The sequence below is a fragment of the Vitis vinifera genome, chromosome 15 (assembly GCF_030704535.1).
Source record: "Vitis vinifera cultivar Pinot Noir 40024 chromosome 15, ASM3070453v1".
Classification (NCBI taxonomy): domain Eukaryota; kingdom Viridiplantae; phylum Streptophyta; class Magnoliopsida; order Vitales; family Vitaceae; genus Vitis; species Vitis vinifera.
This window is the reverse complement of record NC_081819.1, coordinates 289,154-307,806: the sequence shown is the minus strand read 5'-3', so window position 1 is coordinate 307,806 and position 18,653 is coordinate 289,154. Positions and strand designations below refer to the sequence as shown.

Genomic DNA, 18,653 nt, shown 5'->3' with positions numbered 1-18,653 from the left:
TGGAGAATGAAGTATGTTTGGATCGAAGAGAGCCCTAATACGGCTTCAGATTGCGGCGTGGCACCACCAAAAAAGGGAGATGGCCTCAGATCGCGGCGTGGTACCACCAGAAAGGTAGAAGAACACTTCCCAAGGCATGTGCAGGGATTGGGGTGGAGAAAAAGTAGTCGGAGCTTCGCTGGAAAGACTGTTTGGAGGGCTGACGAAGACAAAAATCCCCAAAAGAGGTACGTGCAGGGCTCGGATGGGAGAACCAGGGAGGTAGGGAGGCTGGTCGGAGTCAAGCGATGCTGGAGGAGGAGACGCGTCGTCGGAAAAGGCCTCACGCACCCTCACGCGCCGAAGCGTGAGATTCAGTCGCCGGACGTAAAAGTGCGTGTGGCCGGCACGTGGACTGTTTTCTGGCTCCGGTGCTTTGGGAAAAGTTGGAGATTTCCTCCAGGCGCTCCTCTTGGTGTGGTCGGTGTCAAAAAAAGATGTCGCCGGAAAAGTTCACCGGAAAATTTGCCGGCGGTTAGTGTTTTCTGACGACTATTCGACTAACCGGAAAGTTTTGGGAGATGGGGAAGGTGACCGGAATGAAACACGGTCACCGGAAGGTTTCCCGGAATTGATGACACGAGGAAACTGGAAAGAATTAGGTTTTCTCCCTTGGCTCTGATACCATGTTGAGTGGGAGAGAAGAAAACCTTAATTCTCATTCATATTATTGACTACTTACAATTGAGAAGTATATATATATATACAAGCCTAGGAGAACTAACTACCATACATGTAACCTATATTAATAAAGGAAAGACTGTACACTATATATACATTATATTCAACAGGTCCCACCTATCCAAGTGTAAAAATGATTCCTTAAACCATCGATGTCCTCTTAAGAGCACCTTGCCTACCTCTTCTTTATTCTCAAATTCAATCAGAATGAAAGGGCCCCCCAACCTCGCAAACTTCACCCCTCCTTTAACATTCCAAAGGGATCTTCCCTAGTTGCCCAGAGCGGACATATATGGGGCCGACACGGGAGACTGTCCCTATCTCCCAACCAGGCATCGGTCCAAAAACTCCCTTCCGCTTAGCACATCTTTCTCCCCTAGCTGTAACCACATTGCTTCCCCTAATTTTTTCGCTCTTGTTTTCACCACATCAACATAGGATTTTTTGGCCTTGCCCTCAGATTCCCCATCTCTACACCCTGTCCCATATAAAGCGAAAACTCCCCTAGGCTTATCTCGAGTCAAAACTCCAAGAAAGCGAAGCTTTTCAGCCGATAAGACCCAACCTCCCAAAAAACCTTTCCCCTTTGGAAATACTAAACAATACCTCTTTGATTCCGAGTCAACCACTGAACACAATAAAAACCCGTCTGCCTCATTTGCACGACTTTCCAACTTAAACTTCCTTCCTCCATCTTCCCAACTTTTAACAAATCTCTGAACAAGTTCACCCCTACAACAAGCCTCTACTCCTTCCAACAAACAACACAAACTGAAGTTCCCAAACCTGATCCATGAAGTAAAACCTCTGCTCTTTTCCACAATGATTCCCTTAAGTCTCTCCCCAGACACATCCACAGAAATTTCAAAGGACTTTGAGTCCACTCCAAACCAACATCTGCCTCCTCTTCTAGCAGACATCTCTATGGCTCATATGGCATGTGTATTATCATATTTCGTGTATTATATCTTATGAGCATTCTAATCTGACATTTTTTGCATTGTACATGATTTAGGTGCATTAAAAGTTGTATGAAAAGTCCAAGTCATGGGCTCCTTACAAGTAGATTTGTTCACAATGGGCTCATGGACTTGGCAATCCCATTCAAGTTGTAGTGCACTACCTCCTAATTGGAAGGATAACGGGTCTTGGTCATCAGCCTGAGGTTCCTATGATGAGTCATGACATAAGGCTATCAGGTAGTCATGACCTCACCCAAGTTATTATATTATATGGTCTCCCAACCTTAAGAGAACACTAAACTTATTTCAAATTTTGCAATGGTTTTAACTAGAGATGGCAATGAGGCGAGTTTGGTAAGAGTCACCCCCATCCCAACCCTGCCCTATTTATTCAAGATAATTTTCATCCTCACCCCCATTAAAAAAAAATTAACAGAACAAGATAGGGTGAGTATCTGAATCTCTCATACCCATCCCATCCCTTTTAATTAAAAAATAAAAACTTTTTTAAATTATTTATAATTATTATAAAATTTTATAACTTATTTTATTGAAAGGTAATTTTTTTATTATTTATATATATTAAAATGAGAAAATAAAAATTAAATTAAATCAATTTTTAAAGTTAGCTTTATATATAATTGGGGTGAGATAGGACAAGGCTAGGCAACACTAAACCCACCCCAACCTCGTCTCGAGCAGTGTTGTCAAAAGGAAAAGGCGATATCAAGGCGATAAGACTCCTTTTAGCCTAAGGCGAAAAACAAGGTGATAGCCTAACTATAGTAAGACGATAAAAAATATACATATATTTACCTATTCAATATTTAACCAATATAAGTGTTGTCTTCAACAATCAACACTATTTTTCATCACTCACAATGTCTTATAAAATTAACAAAATAGTAATAATTATTGAAAGTGTTAAATATCATACCCCATATTATAAAAAACATCATATTGTTTAAAGATATTCATTCTATCTAAATGTATATTCTAATTTTTCAAACATCTAAAAAGAAAAATAAAAAACAAAATAAGAGATTAAACATTCTAGAGAAGCTTTAGGCATCATCATTATAGTCATTATTGAAATTAAATTGCCATTACTTCCATCAAGACTAGATTGATAACCCTCCATCTTATTATCTCTATGATTGATAATATAATATTTTATCTTATACTTTGTTTAATCCAATATTAGACTAAATGAAATGATAATCTAAGTAAGTTTAATCTTAATTCATGGTCACTATTAATGGAATTCGGTGATAACGGGGATTCTTAATTGAGGCATCATGATATCTCATGGAGATTGAGACAATGTATCCTAAGGAAGTGTGGTTAGAAAATCTATGGTCATAATAGTTCCTTAATTGGAACTTAACACAAGCTCTTTATGAGCTAAAGTATGTCAATTGATCACATAATAAGAGGATTGGAGGCTCAAGGATTATAAAAATAATCTTGAGAGACTCAAGGATTGTAGAAATAATCTTGAGAGATCGATAGCATTCACCTTGTTGGTTTACGAACACCAATTCATAAGGAGCTTGCATACACTAGATAATAGGACATGGACCCAAGCACTTTTATCTTGTTCTAATTACATAAAATATTGAACTATAGTTGACTATCTATAGTGGGATGTTAAGACAACTTCAGAATTGGATTCTAAGAGAATTAGTATTTACCTATGGGTTCCAATGATCCCTACTCAAGCTTAATTTCCATAGTGACACAGTTTATGAGGATTGGTTATGTTCTTTGTTCACTTGTATGCACAAGGACATTTTGGTAAATATGCAATGTTGCACAAGAGCTTGTGAATGGTCTCTCTAGACTAAGCTAATTGATTAATTGAATTTTGATTAAATTAATTAATCAATTATGACCCATGTAAGCTAGTTTAAGTGATCTAAGCCTAGGATGGGCTCAAGTCACTTAAGCCCACTAGAAGCTTATACATACCTGACTTAGGGGTTAAGGCTCCAATCTTGCATTCCACTCACTTAGAGAGAGAGAAACCCAGCCACCAACCCTCCCAGAGGTTTCCACCCCTCCCATGTCACAATCCGAAAAAAGCCATCAGGTGGAAGACTCTGAATTTATGAGATCTTCTACGGATTTAGTGCATTCTACACTGACAAGAATTGATCTGAGGTAAAGCACTATTCTCTAGATCTAGGTTGTTTTTTATACCTATGTTTTCCTCTATGCATAGATCTAGATGCCTAGGAAGAATTGCATGCACCTAACTTGTCTGAGGATAGTGATTGGAGCAATCCAGAATTTCCTTACATTCTAAATGTAGTTATCTACTAAGGAAGTTAAAAATAAAAAAATAAAAAAGATCAATCAAAATCAAACAATCATCCTCACGCAAAACAGAGTATCAAACAAACACCTCACAACCACAACCATGACTTCTCATATCAAAACATATCTATTTGGTGAACTTGAAGAGTTCGAGCAATATAAATTACTTCTAATCCTTTTATGCTCCACTACCTATAGCTCACTCTTCTCTTTGGCCAAACTTTGTTTTTTAACAAAGAAAAACTCATCTATCTTTTGTATATCCTAGTCCAATTCAACAAATGAATTGTTTGTTTCTGATCCAAATATATATATATATATATATATATATATATATATATATATTTGTTCACATATATCTATTCGGATACTAACCACCAATGATTTTATTGGAGCTCGTACATGTACCCTTTTTTCTAAGGTAATTCTTATCCTTCATGCATATCTCACTATTTCTTAATACAACTACCAGCCATAGTTTATTATGAAAACAAACAAACATTGAATAAGCACAATGAACAAGTTTTTTTTTAATACATATATATATATATATATCAAAAACAAACCAAATTCATTGAATAAAGAAAATTATTGGAAAATAATGAAAAAATAAAAAAAGAGATGTTTCTTTGCTTGGCTTGAAGGACAGCTTATCCTTCATTTTATCATTTCCTCTTGTATCTAACATGAGGAAGAAGGCTTGAAATCCCTAAAAATAGCTTTCCAAGGGCTTCCATAAGAAATTTTGACCATAGAATTGGCATCCCTGCCAATGATCAGTAGCCCATACTTACCTTTGAGTTTTGTTTAGTGTCTTAGTAACCTTATTACTTATGGAATTTTGCTTGTCTTCCCCTGCTTGAGTGACACATATCAAGCTCCCTTGCTCATAATCTACCTTTTTTTACATGTTCATGTCTTTAACTAGTAAGAAAAAAGAAAGCAACCTTGGGTGAAGGATTCAGGATACATATTTGGGAAACAATGCAAGGAATTCAGATTTTGTTATGAAAAATGTTAGAAGCTTCAAATTGCAAGTTGCATTATCAAACACACCAACAAGTAAATTCATGCTCGATGACATTCAAGAATGCCTTGAAACGGATCATATCTTGATGACCAATACACTTACAATCGTTGTCCAAAGTATGTCCATGACGTTCTTTTTAATTTCTTACGAACATCTGACAGAACAGATGCTTGTGCATAGTGCCACCACATCTTTTGCCAACCCTCAACCTTTCTGGATAGCAGATTAGAGGAAGGTCGATAGCGTCCATACCTGTAACATTCAATCACAATACAAACAGATTTAGACTGTTTTTGGGTTTTAGATGTTATTAATGCTAACTTGTTACAACAGATATTCTCACTCAAATATGACCATGTGAACCAAAAAGGGGGGGAGGGGGGGGGGGGAGTTGGGGGTTGGAAGAGTTTTGGGGGTGGGGGAGGAGGAATAAAAGGGAGTCAACAAGATCATCATTTTCCTTTTCAAAGGAATCAAAGAATTCAAATGCCACCAACACAATTTTCTCAATGCATGGACCATATAATTTCACCTAAAAACAAAGGAAAACAACAAAAAGTAACAACTCCAATAGACGTCAGCTTTCCCCATTCCTTCTCATGAAAAGGGAAAATAAATTTGTGTGAAAATAGCTCAGTAAGAAGCTGCTGTAAATACTATCATAGCCAATGAAAACTCACAAAATCCATGAGAGAAAATGCAATACCCCTTAAGCTCATAAGAACCACAACAAAATATTTTCTACCAATTCATGGTGATGCTCTATTCACCTTGCTAGAGGAGTTTGACTTGTTGCACTGCACATTATTCAAATTCAAGTTTAAAGGTCTGGGGTTTGTAGGTGCAGATGGGGAAAACATCTAAGCTAAGCAAGAACCTCCTTGACTGAGGCTTTTGATTAAGGGCTTCCTACCTTCTGAGTAATGCTTTCATGGAAAGCATTACGCCACTGTTTTCTATATCTCATTAGCAGCTCTAGCAAAATATGTCTACTTCAGCCTATTTCTTCTTATAATTGGTCTAAGGATAAACCATCCTTTTTCATACTCACTTATTTCATTAACAGACACTTTCTGGTTTCCTACGAGAGAGAGAGAGAGAGAGAGAGAGAGTTTTGTAATAAATTTACTTTAGTCACTTCTTTTTTGTACTTGGTCTAAGGATAGAGCGCCCTTCCTTTTTTTTTTTTAAATTAGAAACCAAAAATGTATTAATTAAAGATAATAAAACATAAGAAGGATGAGAAATCCTCCCCATGAAATACAAACTTGATCCATGAAAACCTCCACTTTACAAGGAGATTTGTACAAAAAGAATAAAAGACTAAACAAAAATACAACTTGAAAGCTCAACTCAAATCCTCACCAAGTAAGTCCAACCCTAAGAAGTACATACAAAGAGCCAACAAAACTGAATGGCGCTCAAAGGGAAAGGTTAGAAAACATCAGTATTGTATGCCCAAAATGAAACAAAGAAATGAATCAAGTCCAACATCATCACTTTTTTTTTTTATTAACACACTTTACTTTAGTTTCTTTTTTCTTACACTTGGTTTAAGGAGAGCACTCTTCTTTGTATTCAGTTATCTTTTATTAACATACTCTATTGTGATTTCATATCTCACACACACAGTGTTTTGTAAGTAGCTTTACTTTAGTCTCTTTCTTTTTGTGAGTAATCTAAGGATAGAGCATCCTTCTTTCTATTCACATCTTTTTTTATTAACACACATCTTCCTGTTACCTATCAGAGAGAGAAATGGCAAGAAGAGAACATCTTCAAGGGACAATTACCTGCTATCTGTTAACACTCTCAAGAACAAATTCAAACAACATACACACCAAGAAACATGGAGAAAACCGGAAAATCAAGCAAAATCACAATCACAAAAAGTGAAATGCTTTCAGGAAAACAAAATGATTCCTTGGAACCATCTCAAATTAAAGCTTTAGAATTTTTTTTCTAAAGAAAAAAAAATTTTGATACGCAAACTATGAGTATATATTAACCAACACCAACCAAAAAAGGGGGCTGCATGCCTAGTACACCTGGAGTAGTGCCAAAAGGCTAGAAAGAAACAAAAAACAAAATGTTAGCAGGATTCTCAACAACAATAAAGTAAAACACAGGAAAATCAGCTTCCAAGCAACATCAACCTTTTTCTCACAAGAAAAAAATTATCAGTTAGTCAAGAAGAAAAATGAGTAATACATTGAACAATGAGCTACCATTAAAAAAAAAGATAGAAACCTACTCAGCAAACTACAAAACCAAACTTTGTGATATTTCCACAAGAAACAAGTAGCTTCAAGATAAACAAACACTAATGAGCAATCCATATTTATATAGAGACTTATCTACAACTGTCAAAGAAAAAAGGTAATAGGGACAAAAAATGATGACTTCATAGTGGACTTACTTCTCTCTCAATCGACTTGTGCATAAATAATCACATAGACTCAGGATTTGTTGCAACTGAACCTCATCCAAAGACATGACCTAACAAAATTGCAAAAAAAAAAAAAAAAAAAAATGCAGCTTTGATCAAGATTAACACATCAGTTGAATGAACAGACAGAAAATTTTATGTAACACCTATAAAAAACTGAACCAACCAAGCTAGTCAACTCAGCATTAATGGAATATTGTGGTGCATCATTCTCTAGCTTTCCTGATCTGTTCACCTACATAAAAGAACAAACAGTAGCTAATGCATTATCAGAAATCAAATAGAAATCATTTCATTCTCCTTATTTTATATTAAAGGTGAAATTTATTAATCAAACAAGAAAAATAGGAGGAAAAAGGGATTTCCTCTAGAGAAAAAGAGGAGGCAAACCACAACTTTACGAAAAGAATCCACATTTTATGATTAAAACAACTATATCCATTGAATTAACTTCCTTAGTACGCTTAAAATGCACAATTGATAAAATGGTGGATGTCTAGTGTCAAATCCAGAAGTAGCACATGTAAGGTGTCAAAAATTTGGCTTTTCAATGGCACATAGTGTCCTTTAAAAAACATGAACTTTTAGCAATGCAAACCATAAAGATTTCAACTCAACAATTTTTTAATTGCAAAATAATAAGAAAGACAACTCAACATGTGCCATTGAAAAGCCAAATTTTGACACCTTACAGTCTTTTAATTGTATTAAGCAGCCATTTATTAAGCAAGATCCTGGTGCTTACTGAGAGTATGGGAGTGAGGGACTCCAATGGCGTCTCGAAAGGAGGTAAGTGCTGGTTTGCCGTTGAATCTATGGCATTCGAAATCTCCATTGAAGAGGTCCGAGGTAAGCTGAGAGGAACTATTTGGGAAAGGAGTAAAGGCCTTTCATCTTGGATAAGATTTGGAGAAAAAGGTTTAAGTCTTTTGTTGGAAGGTGTGGAAGTTTGGTGTAAAGGAGAGTCTAACTCGAGGCTTTTAAAAGTTTGGGATGAAGAAACAAGAAAATTCAGACTAGAATGTCGATCTAATGTGGCTGGGATATTTTTACTCTGCTCGGTCAGAGATGTGGAAGGGAAAAAGTTCTGTTTAGTTTTCCCAGAAGGAAATGGCTAAGTAGGGGGTTGGTTTCTGTTGGCTAAGAAATTGAGGGCTCTTGGGGTCTCCTCCCCAGTTGTGAGGAATAGCTACCAGTGTGATTCAACTATGGGCAAGGTGGAGAGCAGTGTCAATACCTCAGAAAATGAGTCAGGTTCGTATGCAGAAGTAGTAAAAGGGAAAACAGGTGAGTCAGGGGATTCTTTGAGGGTGCACCTAGGGGAAAAGGAAATGATGTGCAAGGAGGAGCAGCTTGGGCATTGCCTGGTGGGTTGTTTCGGTGGTAGTCCTGAGTCTATTCCGCTACTGCCTTCTTTGAAGAGATGGGCGTATGAGAGTTGGATGCTGAAAGGGGAGCTAAGAATATCCAGGTTGGGTGGGGCCCTGGTGTTGTTTGAGTTTCAAAACAAATGGGAAGCTGATATGGTGCTTTTTAGAGGGAGCAGACGTTTTAAGGATAGAGATTTTCTACTGCAAAGGTGGGATCCGGAAGTGGGGTGCACCTGGAAAGAGAGCCTTGCTAAGGAAGTTTGGGTGAGAGTTGTAGGACTTCCTCTTCATCTTTGGAGTAGGGAGGTTTTCAAGCGTATTGGAGAGTGTTGTGGGGGATTTGTCGTTGTGGATGAGGAAACGACCCTCTTTTCCCAGCTGCAGTGGGCTCGGATTTTAGTCAAAGATTCGGGAATGAATTGGCCAGGGTCGCTGCCAGTGGAGGCTGGTAACTCTAGATGGATGCTTTGTCTGTGGTGGGAAGCCCCACCGAGGGTGATGCAGGCTATGTCGTGTTCTTGGATGCAGATGAGAAGTGAGTGGGAGGTTAGGGATGAAGGTGGGGGAGCCTCATGCACTGAATCTAGAGTACGGGAGCCTCAAGGTGAATTTTAAAAAAGGGGGGCAGAAGTGAAGGTGGCGTGTGGCAGTGAAAGTAGGACGGCTAACAGCGTACAGGGCAAGCTGGCAAAAAACCATGTAGTGGGCTTCTCAATGTGTGGGCCTGGGCCCAAGGTTGGTAGCTGGGAGTGCTTTAAAGGTGTTGGTGGGCCGTCCTTAAGAGACGCTGCGGGTTGGGCCGAGGGCCCTTCCTCTTTTTGCCCTAAGATGGGCTGGGGCAAGGGGCTTGAGGAGCCTATTGGGCTTTTTAAGCTTGAGGCCTATTTGGTTCCTTTAAGGGAGCCCGTCCCTTCTAGGGCTCCCCCTGAGATTGACGGGTCTTTCGCGGAGCTGGAGCAGGAGCTTTTGGCTGTGGGTAACGTCGGCGGCATGGAGTCATCCCTCAATCGTCTGAAGCCCACCGATGATGCGCTTTTGGACGAAGCATCCAGGTACCCCCTTCACCTCAAACTCCCTATTTTCTCTTTGGGGTTTGGGGCTTCTTCTCCTTCTACTCCTTTCATGGGGCCAGATGGTGTTGTGACGGGGAAGGTGGGGGTTTCCAGTGGATTGTGTGGGGTAGTGGAAGGAGCAAGGAGTAGGGCCTCTCCGTGTGAAGAGAGGCTGGAAGACTCCTCGGCCCACGAAGATTGGAACCTGTCTCCGCGAGCGACGGGGGGTGATGTAAGTGGGCCCGAACTAGCCATTGTTCCTTTTGGAGTGGTTTCAGAAAGCCCATTAGTGGAGACGATGGCCCTTCAGGTGGAAGAGGAGGAAGGAGAGGAAGGATGGAGCTCCAGCTGCCTTGCGAAATTCAATCACTGTTTGGGAATGACAACAGTTGGGTTTGAGGAGGAAATCCTATACCTATTAAGGAGAATGAGGGGGAAAATTGAACAAAAAAACCAGGATAGGGAGTATAAAAGACAAAGTCGTCGGCCACAAAATCCAACAGGGAATTAAAGAAGTTGGAATGGACGGTAAGCTATAAAAGAGCTAGAGTGGCTTCCAATGTAGGCAAGTTTGGAGGGGCTTCTGAATCGGGGTATAAATGAAGATAAAAATTTTATCATGGAATGTTAGAGGGGCAAATGATAGTGATAAGAGGAAAATCATTAAGTCTGTCATAAAATCCAACAAAGTGGACGTGGTGTGCTTGCAGGAGACTAAAATCAAGGATATGAGTACGGGAATTGTGCATAGCCTTGGGGTGGGAAGACATATTGATTGGAGAGCAATTAACTCTAGGGGGGCAGCTGGAGGTGTTTTGGTGTTTTGGGACAACAAAGTGGTTGAATTGTTGGAGGTGGAAGAAGGGATGTTTTCAATGTCTTGTCAGTTCAAGAATTGTATGGATGGGATGAGGTGGGTGTTCACTGGAGTTTATGGGCCGGTGTGCAGAAGGGATAGAGAGGTTTTTTGGGAGGAGCTTAGGTCAATAAAAGGGTTATGGAGAGATCCTTGGTGTGTGAGGGGAGACTTTAATATGATCAGATACCCGGAAGAGCGTAGTAGGGGGGGCGGGCTATCTGCGTCAATGAGAAGATTTACAGAAGTGGTAGAGGATTTGGAGCTAAGGGATTATCCTTTACAGGGGGGTCCCTTTACATGGCGAGGTGGGTTAAATAATCAGTCACAGTCTAGGCTCGACAGGTTCTTAGTAACGGATGAGTGGGACAAAATGTTCAATGGAGCCATGCAGGGGATCCTTGCTAGACCAGTCTCTGATCATTGTCCCATCCTACTAGAAGGTGGAGGTTTGAAGAGGGGTCCTTCACCATTCAAATTTGAGAATATGTGGCCGGAGGAAAAGGGGTTCATGGATCAGATGAAGAGGTGGTGGGGCAGTTTAACTTTTACTGGGTCTTTTAGCTTTGTTCTAGATGCAAAACTAAGAGCCTTAAAAGTGCTTTTAAAGACTTGGAATAAAGAAGTTTTTGGTGTTATTGATACTAAGAAAAGAGAAGCTCTTAGTCAGGTGGTGTACTAGGATGAATTGGAGAATCATTCAACTCTGAGTCTGGAGGATTGTGAAGCAAGGAAGGAGGCTATGGAGGCTTATAAGACTTGGGTGTTGAGGGAAGAAATTTCTTGGAGACAAAGGTCAAGGGAACTGTGGTTGAAGGAGGGGGACAATAATACTAGATTCTTTCACAGGATGGCGAATGTGCATAGCAGAAGGAACTGGTTGTCTAGGTTGAAAGTGGATGATTGTTGGCATACGGAGGAGAAAGACTTAAAAATAGTGTGGTGGGAGCTTTTAATAATCTGTACACAGAAGAAGGGGGGTGGCGTCCTGGAGTTGAGGGGCTGCCTTTCATGAGATTAGACAGTAGTGAGGCTGAGGGGCTAGAAATTCCTTTTACGGAAGGGGAGGTGTTCGTGGCACTTTCAGATCTAGGCAAGGATAAAGCCCCCGGCCTGGATGGCTTCACCATGGCTTTCTAGCTATTCAGTTGGGATTTAGTAAAGGTTGAGATAATGGGCTTTGTTGCATATAATGTATTTATAGTATATTATCTTTCCTTGTTAATATAAGTCACATGTATGGTAGTTAGAACTCCTAGCCTTGTATATATATATATATCTCTCAATTGTAAGTAGATTTTTACATGAATGAGAATTAAGGTTTTTCTTCTTTCTCTCTCTCTCAACATGGTATCAGAGCTAGGGAAGACAACCTAATTCTTTCCTGTTTCCCGTGTCATCAACTCCGGGAAACCTTCCGGTGACCGTGTTTCATTCCGGTCACCTTCCCCATCTCCCAATACTTTCCGGTCAGTCGGAACGTCGTTAGAAACCCCTCACCGCCGGCGAAATTTTCCGGCGAAATTTCCGGCGAACTTTTCCGGCAACCTATTTTTCCGACACCGACAATACCAGAAGGAGCGCCTGGAGGAGATCTTCAACTTTTGTGAAGGCACCGGCACCAAAAGAGGAACCACGCGCCGGCCACGCGCCATTTTCCGGCCGGCGACTGCATCTCACGCGCCCGCGCGTGAGGGCGCATGAGGAGTTTTCCGGCGACGCGCCTCCTCCTCCAGCCTCGCCTGCCGCCGACCAGCATCCCTACCAACCTGGTTCTCCCATCCGAGCCCTGCACGTACCTCTTTTGGGGATTTTTGTCTCCGTCAGCCCTCCAAACAGCCTTTCCGGCGAAGTTCCGGCTACTTTCTCTCCACCCCAATCCCTGCACGTGCCTTGGGAAGTGTTCTTCTACCTTTCTGGTGGTACCACGTCGCGATCTGAGGCCGTCTCCCATTTTCGGTGGTGCCACGCCGCAATCTGAAGCCGTATTAGGGCTCTCTTCGATCCAAATATGTGAATATGACCACCAAAAATCAGATCTTTACCTCTGTTATCTCTGGATCTCCTATGATTACCTCAGAGAAATTGGTTGGCAGTGAAAATTATCTTTCCTGGTCTGCCTCTGTTGAACTTTGGTTTATGGGTCAAGGATATGAGGATCACTTGGTTACCCAGGAGGCAGATATCCCTGAGGTTGACCGCGTACAGTGGAGGAAGATAGATGCACAGTTATGTAGTGTATTATGGCAATCGGTTGATCCTCGGATTCTTCTTCATCTTCAGGCCTATAAAACTTGTTTTAAATTTTGGACTCAGGCCAAAGGATTATATACGAATGATATCCAGCGTCTTTATAAGGTGGCTTCTGCTATTGTCCATCTCAGCCAACAGGACTTGGATCTATCTACTTATATTGGTCAGATTGCCTCTCTTAAGGAGCAGTTCTTGACTGTGATGCCTCTTACTCCTGATGTTGGGGCTCAACAAACACAGCTTGACAAGTTCTTCATGGTCCTTACTCTTATTGGCCTCCGTCCGGATCTTGAGCCTATTCGTGATCAGATTCTTGGTAGTTCATCAGTTCCGTCCTTGGATGATGTGTTTGCTCGCCTCCTCCGTATCTCGTCCACTCAGACTTTGCCATCTGATAGCGCTTCAGATACTTCTGTGTTAGTTTCTCAAACTACCTCTCGAGGAGGACGCAGTGGTACCCGAGGTAGAGGCCAACGTCCTCATTGCACCTATTGCAATAAACTTGGCCACACTCGCGATCGTTGCTATCAGTTACATGGAAGACCTCCTCGCACTGCCCATATGGCCCAGTCCTCTGATTCTCCGCTGCCTCAGCCTCCGAGCTCCTCCGCATCTCAGACATCTCAGGCTTCTATTGCCTCTGTTGCCCAGCCTGGTAATGCCTCTGCCTGCCTTACCCACACATCTTCTCTTGGACCCTGGATTCTAGATTCTGGAGCATCTGATCACCTATCTGGTAATAAGGATCTTTTCTCCTCTATTACTACTACCTCTGATTTACCTACTGTTACCTTAGCTAATGGTTCTCAAACTGTGGCTAAAGGTATTGGTTTGGCCCTTCCTCTGCCTTCTCTACCTCTCACTTCTGTCCTTTATACTCCTGAATGTCCTTTTAATCTTATTTCCATCAGCAAAATCACTCGTACTCTTAATTGTTCTATTACCTTTTCTGATAAATTTGTGACCTTGCAGGACCGGAGTACGGGGAAGACGATTGGCATAGGACGTGAGTCTCAAGGCCTCTATCACCTCACCTCAGATTCATCTCTGCGTAACACACGAATAGAAATATTGAACTGGCTTTGGCGGAAAGCTTGTCCTGTCCAGGAGTGAGAATATGAACAAAGCAAGTACAACCAAAGACACGAGGAGGAAGGAAATAGAGTGGTTGGTCAGGGAAAAGAAGGGAGTGAGGAATCTGATCGTGTAAGACAGAGGAGGGCATACGATTAATCAAATAACAAGCGGTAAGAACAGCGTCCCCCCAAAAACGAAAAGGAACGTGACTATGGAGGAGGAGAGTACGAGCTGTCTCAACAAGATGTCGATTCTTGCGTTCAGCTACCCCATTTTGTTGAGGAGTATGAGCACAAGAAGACTGATGAAGAATCCCATGATGAGACATAAACGAAGTAAATTGGGCTGAAAAATATTCCCTGGCATTGTCACTGCGTAACCTGCACACTAACCAGACTCCCCCTGAGCAACAAAACCAGGAGGTTGCTCCATATAAACTTCCTCGGCAAGATCACCATGAAGGAAGGCATTTTTAATATCCTCTGTTTCTCTTCCAAAGAGCACCCATGAAGCTCTTTCCCATCCAGGCTGGCGAAAGGCAATGGTGGATGAAATGGCTGCTCTGCACTCTAATGGCACTTGGGATCTTGTTGTTTTACCCTCTGGTAAATCTACAGTTGGTTGTCGTTGGGTCTATGCAGTTAAGGTTGGTCCTGATGGTCAGGTTGATCGCCTTAAGGCCCGCTTAGTTGCTAAAGGCTATACTCAAGTTTATGGTTCTGATTATGGTGACACATTCTCACCTGTTGCCAAGATTGCTTCTGTCCGCTTACTTCACTCCATGGCTGCTATGTGTTCTTGGACTCTTTATCAGTTGGATATTAAAAATGCCTTCCTTCATGGTGATCTTGCCGAGGAAGTTTATATGGAGCAACCTCCTGGTTTTGTTGCTTAGGGGGAGTCTGGTTTAGTGTGCAGGTTACGCCGTTCTCTATATGGCTTGAAACAATCTCCTCGAGCATGGTTTAGCCGTTTTAGTTCTGTTGTTCAAGAGTTTGGCATGCTTCGCAGTACAGCAGACCATTCAGTTTTTTATCATCATAACTCCTTGGGGCAGTGTATTTATCTGGTTGTTTATGTGGACGACATCGTCATTACAGGCAGTGATCAGGATGGTATTCAGAAACTAAAGCAACATCTTTTTACCCACTTTCAGACCAAAGACTTGGGGAAACTCAAGTATTTCTTGGGAATTGAGATAGCTCAATCCAGTTCTGGTGTGGTCCTTTCCCAAAGGAAGTATGCTTTAGACATCCTGGAAGAAACCGGTATGTTAGACTGTAAACCGGTAGACACACCTATGGATCCGAATGTCAAACTTGTACCAGGACAGGGGGAGCCTTTAGGAGACCCCGGGAGATATCGACGGCTCGTAGGTAAATTGAACTATCTCACCATTACTCGTCCAGACATTTCTTTTCCTGTGAGTGTTGTTAGTCAATTCCTACAGTCACCATGTGATAGCCATTGGGATGCCGTAATCCGTATTCTTCGATATATCAAAAGTACACCAGGCCAAGGTGTATTGTACGAGAACAGAGGTCATACTCAAGTTGTTGGTTACACAGATGCAGATTGGGCTGGCTCACCCACAGATAGACGTTCCACTTCAGGGTACTGTGTTTTTATTGGAGGTAATCTAATATCTTGGAAGAGTAAGAAACAAGATGTAGTGGCCAGATCTAGCGCTGAAGCCGAGTATCGAGCTATGGCTTTGGCAACATGTGAACTCATATGGTTGAGACATCTTCTTCAGGAGTTGAGATTTGGAAAGGATGAACAGATGAAACTCATCTGTGATAACCAGGCCGCATTACATATTGCATCCAATCCAGTCTTTCATGAAAGGACCAAGCATATTGAAGTTGATTGTCATTTTATTAGAGAGAAGATCGCATCAGGATGTATTGCTACAAGTTTTGTCAATTCAAATGATCAACTAGCAGACATCTTCACTAAATCTCTCAGAGGTCCTAGGATTAAATATATTTGTAACAAGCTTGGTGCATATGACGTATATGCTCCAGCTTGAGGGGGAGTGTTGAATATAATGTATTTATAGTATATTATCTTTCCTTGTTAATATAAGTCACATGTATGGTAGTTAGGACTCCTAGCCTTGTATATATATATATCTCTCAATTGTAAGTAGATTTTTACATGAATGAGAATTAAGGTTTTTCTTCTTTCTCTCTCTCTCAACAGGCTTTTTCAAGGAATTTCATGAGGGGCAGATTTGTGAAATCTCTAAATGCAACTTTCCTTGTCTTAGTTCCAAAGAAGGGAGGCGCGGAAGATTTGAAAGATTTCAGACCTATAAGCCTTGTAGGCAGCCTCTACAAGTTGTTGGCCAATAGAATTAAAAAGGTGATGGGGAAAGTGATTTCAAAGTCTCAAAATGCCTTTGTGAAGGGTAGACAGATTTTGGATGCAGTGCTGATTGCAAACAAGGCTGTGGACTCAAGGTTGAAAGACAATGTGGGAGGGGTGTTATGCAAGTTGGATATAGAGAAGGCTTATGACTGTGTTAGTTGGAACTTTTTGTTGGTTGTTCTTAAAGAGATGGGGTTTGGAGAGAGATGGATAAAGTGGATAGATTGGTGCATCTCCATAGTGAAATTCTCCGTGTTAGTTAATGGTTCTCCATCCGGTTTTTTTTCAAAGCACGAGGGGGTTAAGACAAGGAGATCCCCTTTCCCCTTATTTGTTTGTGATCGCCATGGAGGTTTTCAGCAGTATGATGAGAAGGGCTATTAGTGGGGGCTATTAGTGGGGGCTACTTATCTGGGTGGAAGGTGAGTGGTGGGAGGGGTGAGGGGATGCAAATCTCGCATTTGTTGTTCGCAGACAATACGTTGGTTTTTCATGAGGAGTCTTCAGATCAGATGACTTATCTAAGTTGGCTTCTCATGTGGTTTGCGGCGTGTTCGAGTTTGAGGATTAACTTAGAGAAGAGTGAGATGATCCTAGTGGGAAGGGTGCTTAATATAGAGGGTTTGGCCTTGGAGTTGGGGTGTAAAGTGGGTGGGATTCCTTCTTGTTATTTGGGAATGCCTTTAGGGGCAGCTTTCAATTCCTTGGCGGTTTGGGATGGGCTTGAAGAGCGTTTTCGTAGAAGGCTTGCTATGTGGAAGAGGCAGTACATATCTAAAGGGGGGAGACTCACCCTAATCAGAAGCACTCTGTCCAGTATGCCTATTTATTTGATGTCTCTCTTCTATTTGCCTAGAAAAGTGAGGTTGAGATTGGAGAAAATTCAGAGGGATTTTCTGTGGGGTGGGGGAGCTCTAGCCCAAAAACCTCACCTTGTAAGATGGAACTTGGTGTGCTTGGAGAAAAGAAAAGGTGGGCTAGGGGTGAGAAATTTAACTTTGATGAATAGTGCCCTTTTGTGTAAGTGGAATTGGACGTTTGCTAATGAGAGAGAGGCGTTGTGTAGGAGTGTAATTAGCCTCAAGTATGGCGAAGAGGAGGGGAGCTAGAGTACTCGGGATGTGATGGGGAGAAACGAAGTTGGGCTTTGGAAAGCAATTAGGAAGAAGTGGGGGCTGTTAGATAGCAGGGTAGCTTACCATATGGGTAATGGGCAAAGAGTGAAATTTTGAAAAGACAAGTGGTGTGGAGATGATCCACTTTGTGAATCTTTCCCCTCTCTTTTCTCCATGTCCATGTCGAAGAATGCTTGGGTTTTGGAGGTTTGGAATCCCATTGGTGATGGGGATGGTTGGACTCCCCTTTTTACAAGGGCGTTTAATGATTGGGAGATTGATTTAGTGGAGCGGTTGTTGCAAAAGATCCATGCTTTCAGGGCTCAAAGGGAGGAGGAAGATAGTGTGATCTGGAAAGCTTCAAATGATGGGGCTTTCTCAGTTAGGTCCCTTTATTCTATGATGGAGCCGGGGGGCTCTTTTATGTTCCCTAGCGAAAGAATTTAGAGGGAAAGAGTGCCTCCAAAGGCAGCTTTCTTTGCTTGGGAGGCTTCTTGGGATAAAGTTTTAACGCAGGAGCAACTTCAAAGGAGGGGGTTCTCTTTGGCAAATAGGTGCTTTCTTTGTCTATCTGAAGAAGAAATGGTGGATCATCTCCTACTGCATTGTGTCAAGATGCGGGTCCTGTGGAATCTTCTTTTCTCCCTTTTTGGTATATCTTGGACCCTTTCGTGTATAGTGAAGGAAACCTTTCTTAGGTGGAATGGAGGGTTTGTGGGGAAAAGGCGCAAGAAGGCTTGGCATATGGCGCCTTTATGTATTTTTTGGTCAGTATGGAAGGAGAGAAATAGGCTAGCGTTTGGGGATGAGGATCTCTCCCTTCAAAGGTTAAAGTATTCTTTTGTATGTAATCTTTGGTCGTGGGTCAAGGGTTCCTTAGCAGAGAGTCATTCTTCTCTTGTAAGTTTTGTAGACTGGATAGGCTCCTAGTTGGGGAAGGTGGTGTGTATACTCCCTGTATACTTAGAGGGCACCGGTTTTTGGTGTTTCCTCTTTTCGTTTAATATACTTCTTTTTACTTATCAAAAAAAAAACAATGTTTTAAGTGCAAAATAGATAAGAAATTCAAGCACAATG

The 18,653-nt window shown here is 41.4% G+C and overlaps 1 protein-coding gene across 1 annotated transcript in view; it reads right to left on the bottom strand.

Moving 5' to 3' along the window:
- The window catches only part of LOC100245550 (uncharacterized), a 151,363-nt gene that overhangs the window by 85,680 nt on the left and 47,030 nt on the right, over nucleotides 1–18,653 (bottom strand). The window contains exons 9-11 of the mRNA XM_010662888.3: nucleotides 7,647–7,715; nucleotides 7,451–7,530; nucleotides 5,134–5,283 (exon numbers count right to left, since the gene is read on the bottom strand). Coding sequence (XP_010661190.1) covers nucleotides 5,134–5,283; nucleotides 7,451–7,530; nucleotides 7,647–7,715 — 299 coding nt within the window. The remainder of the gene's footprint in view (nucleotides 1–5,133; nucleotides 5,284–7,450; nucleotides 7,531–7,646; nucleotides 7,716–18,653) is intronic.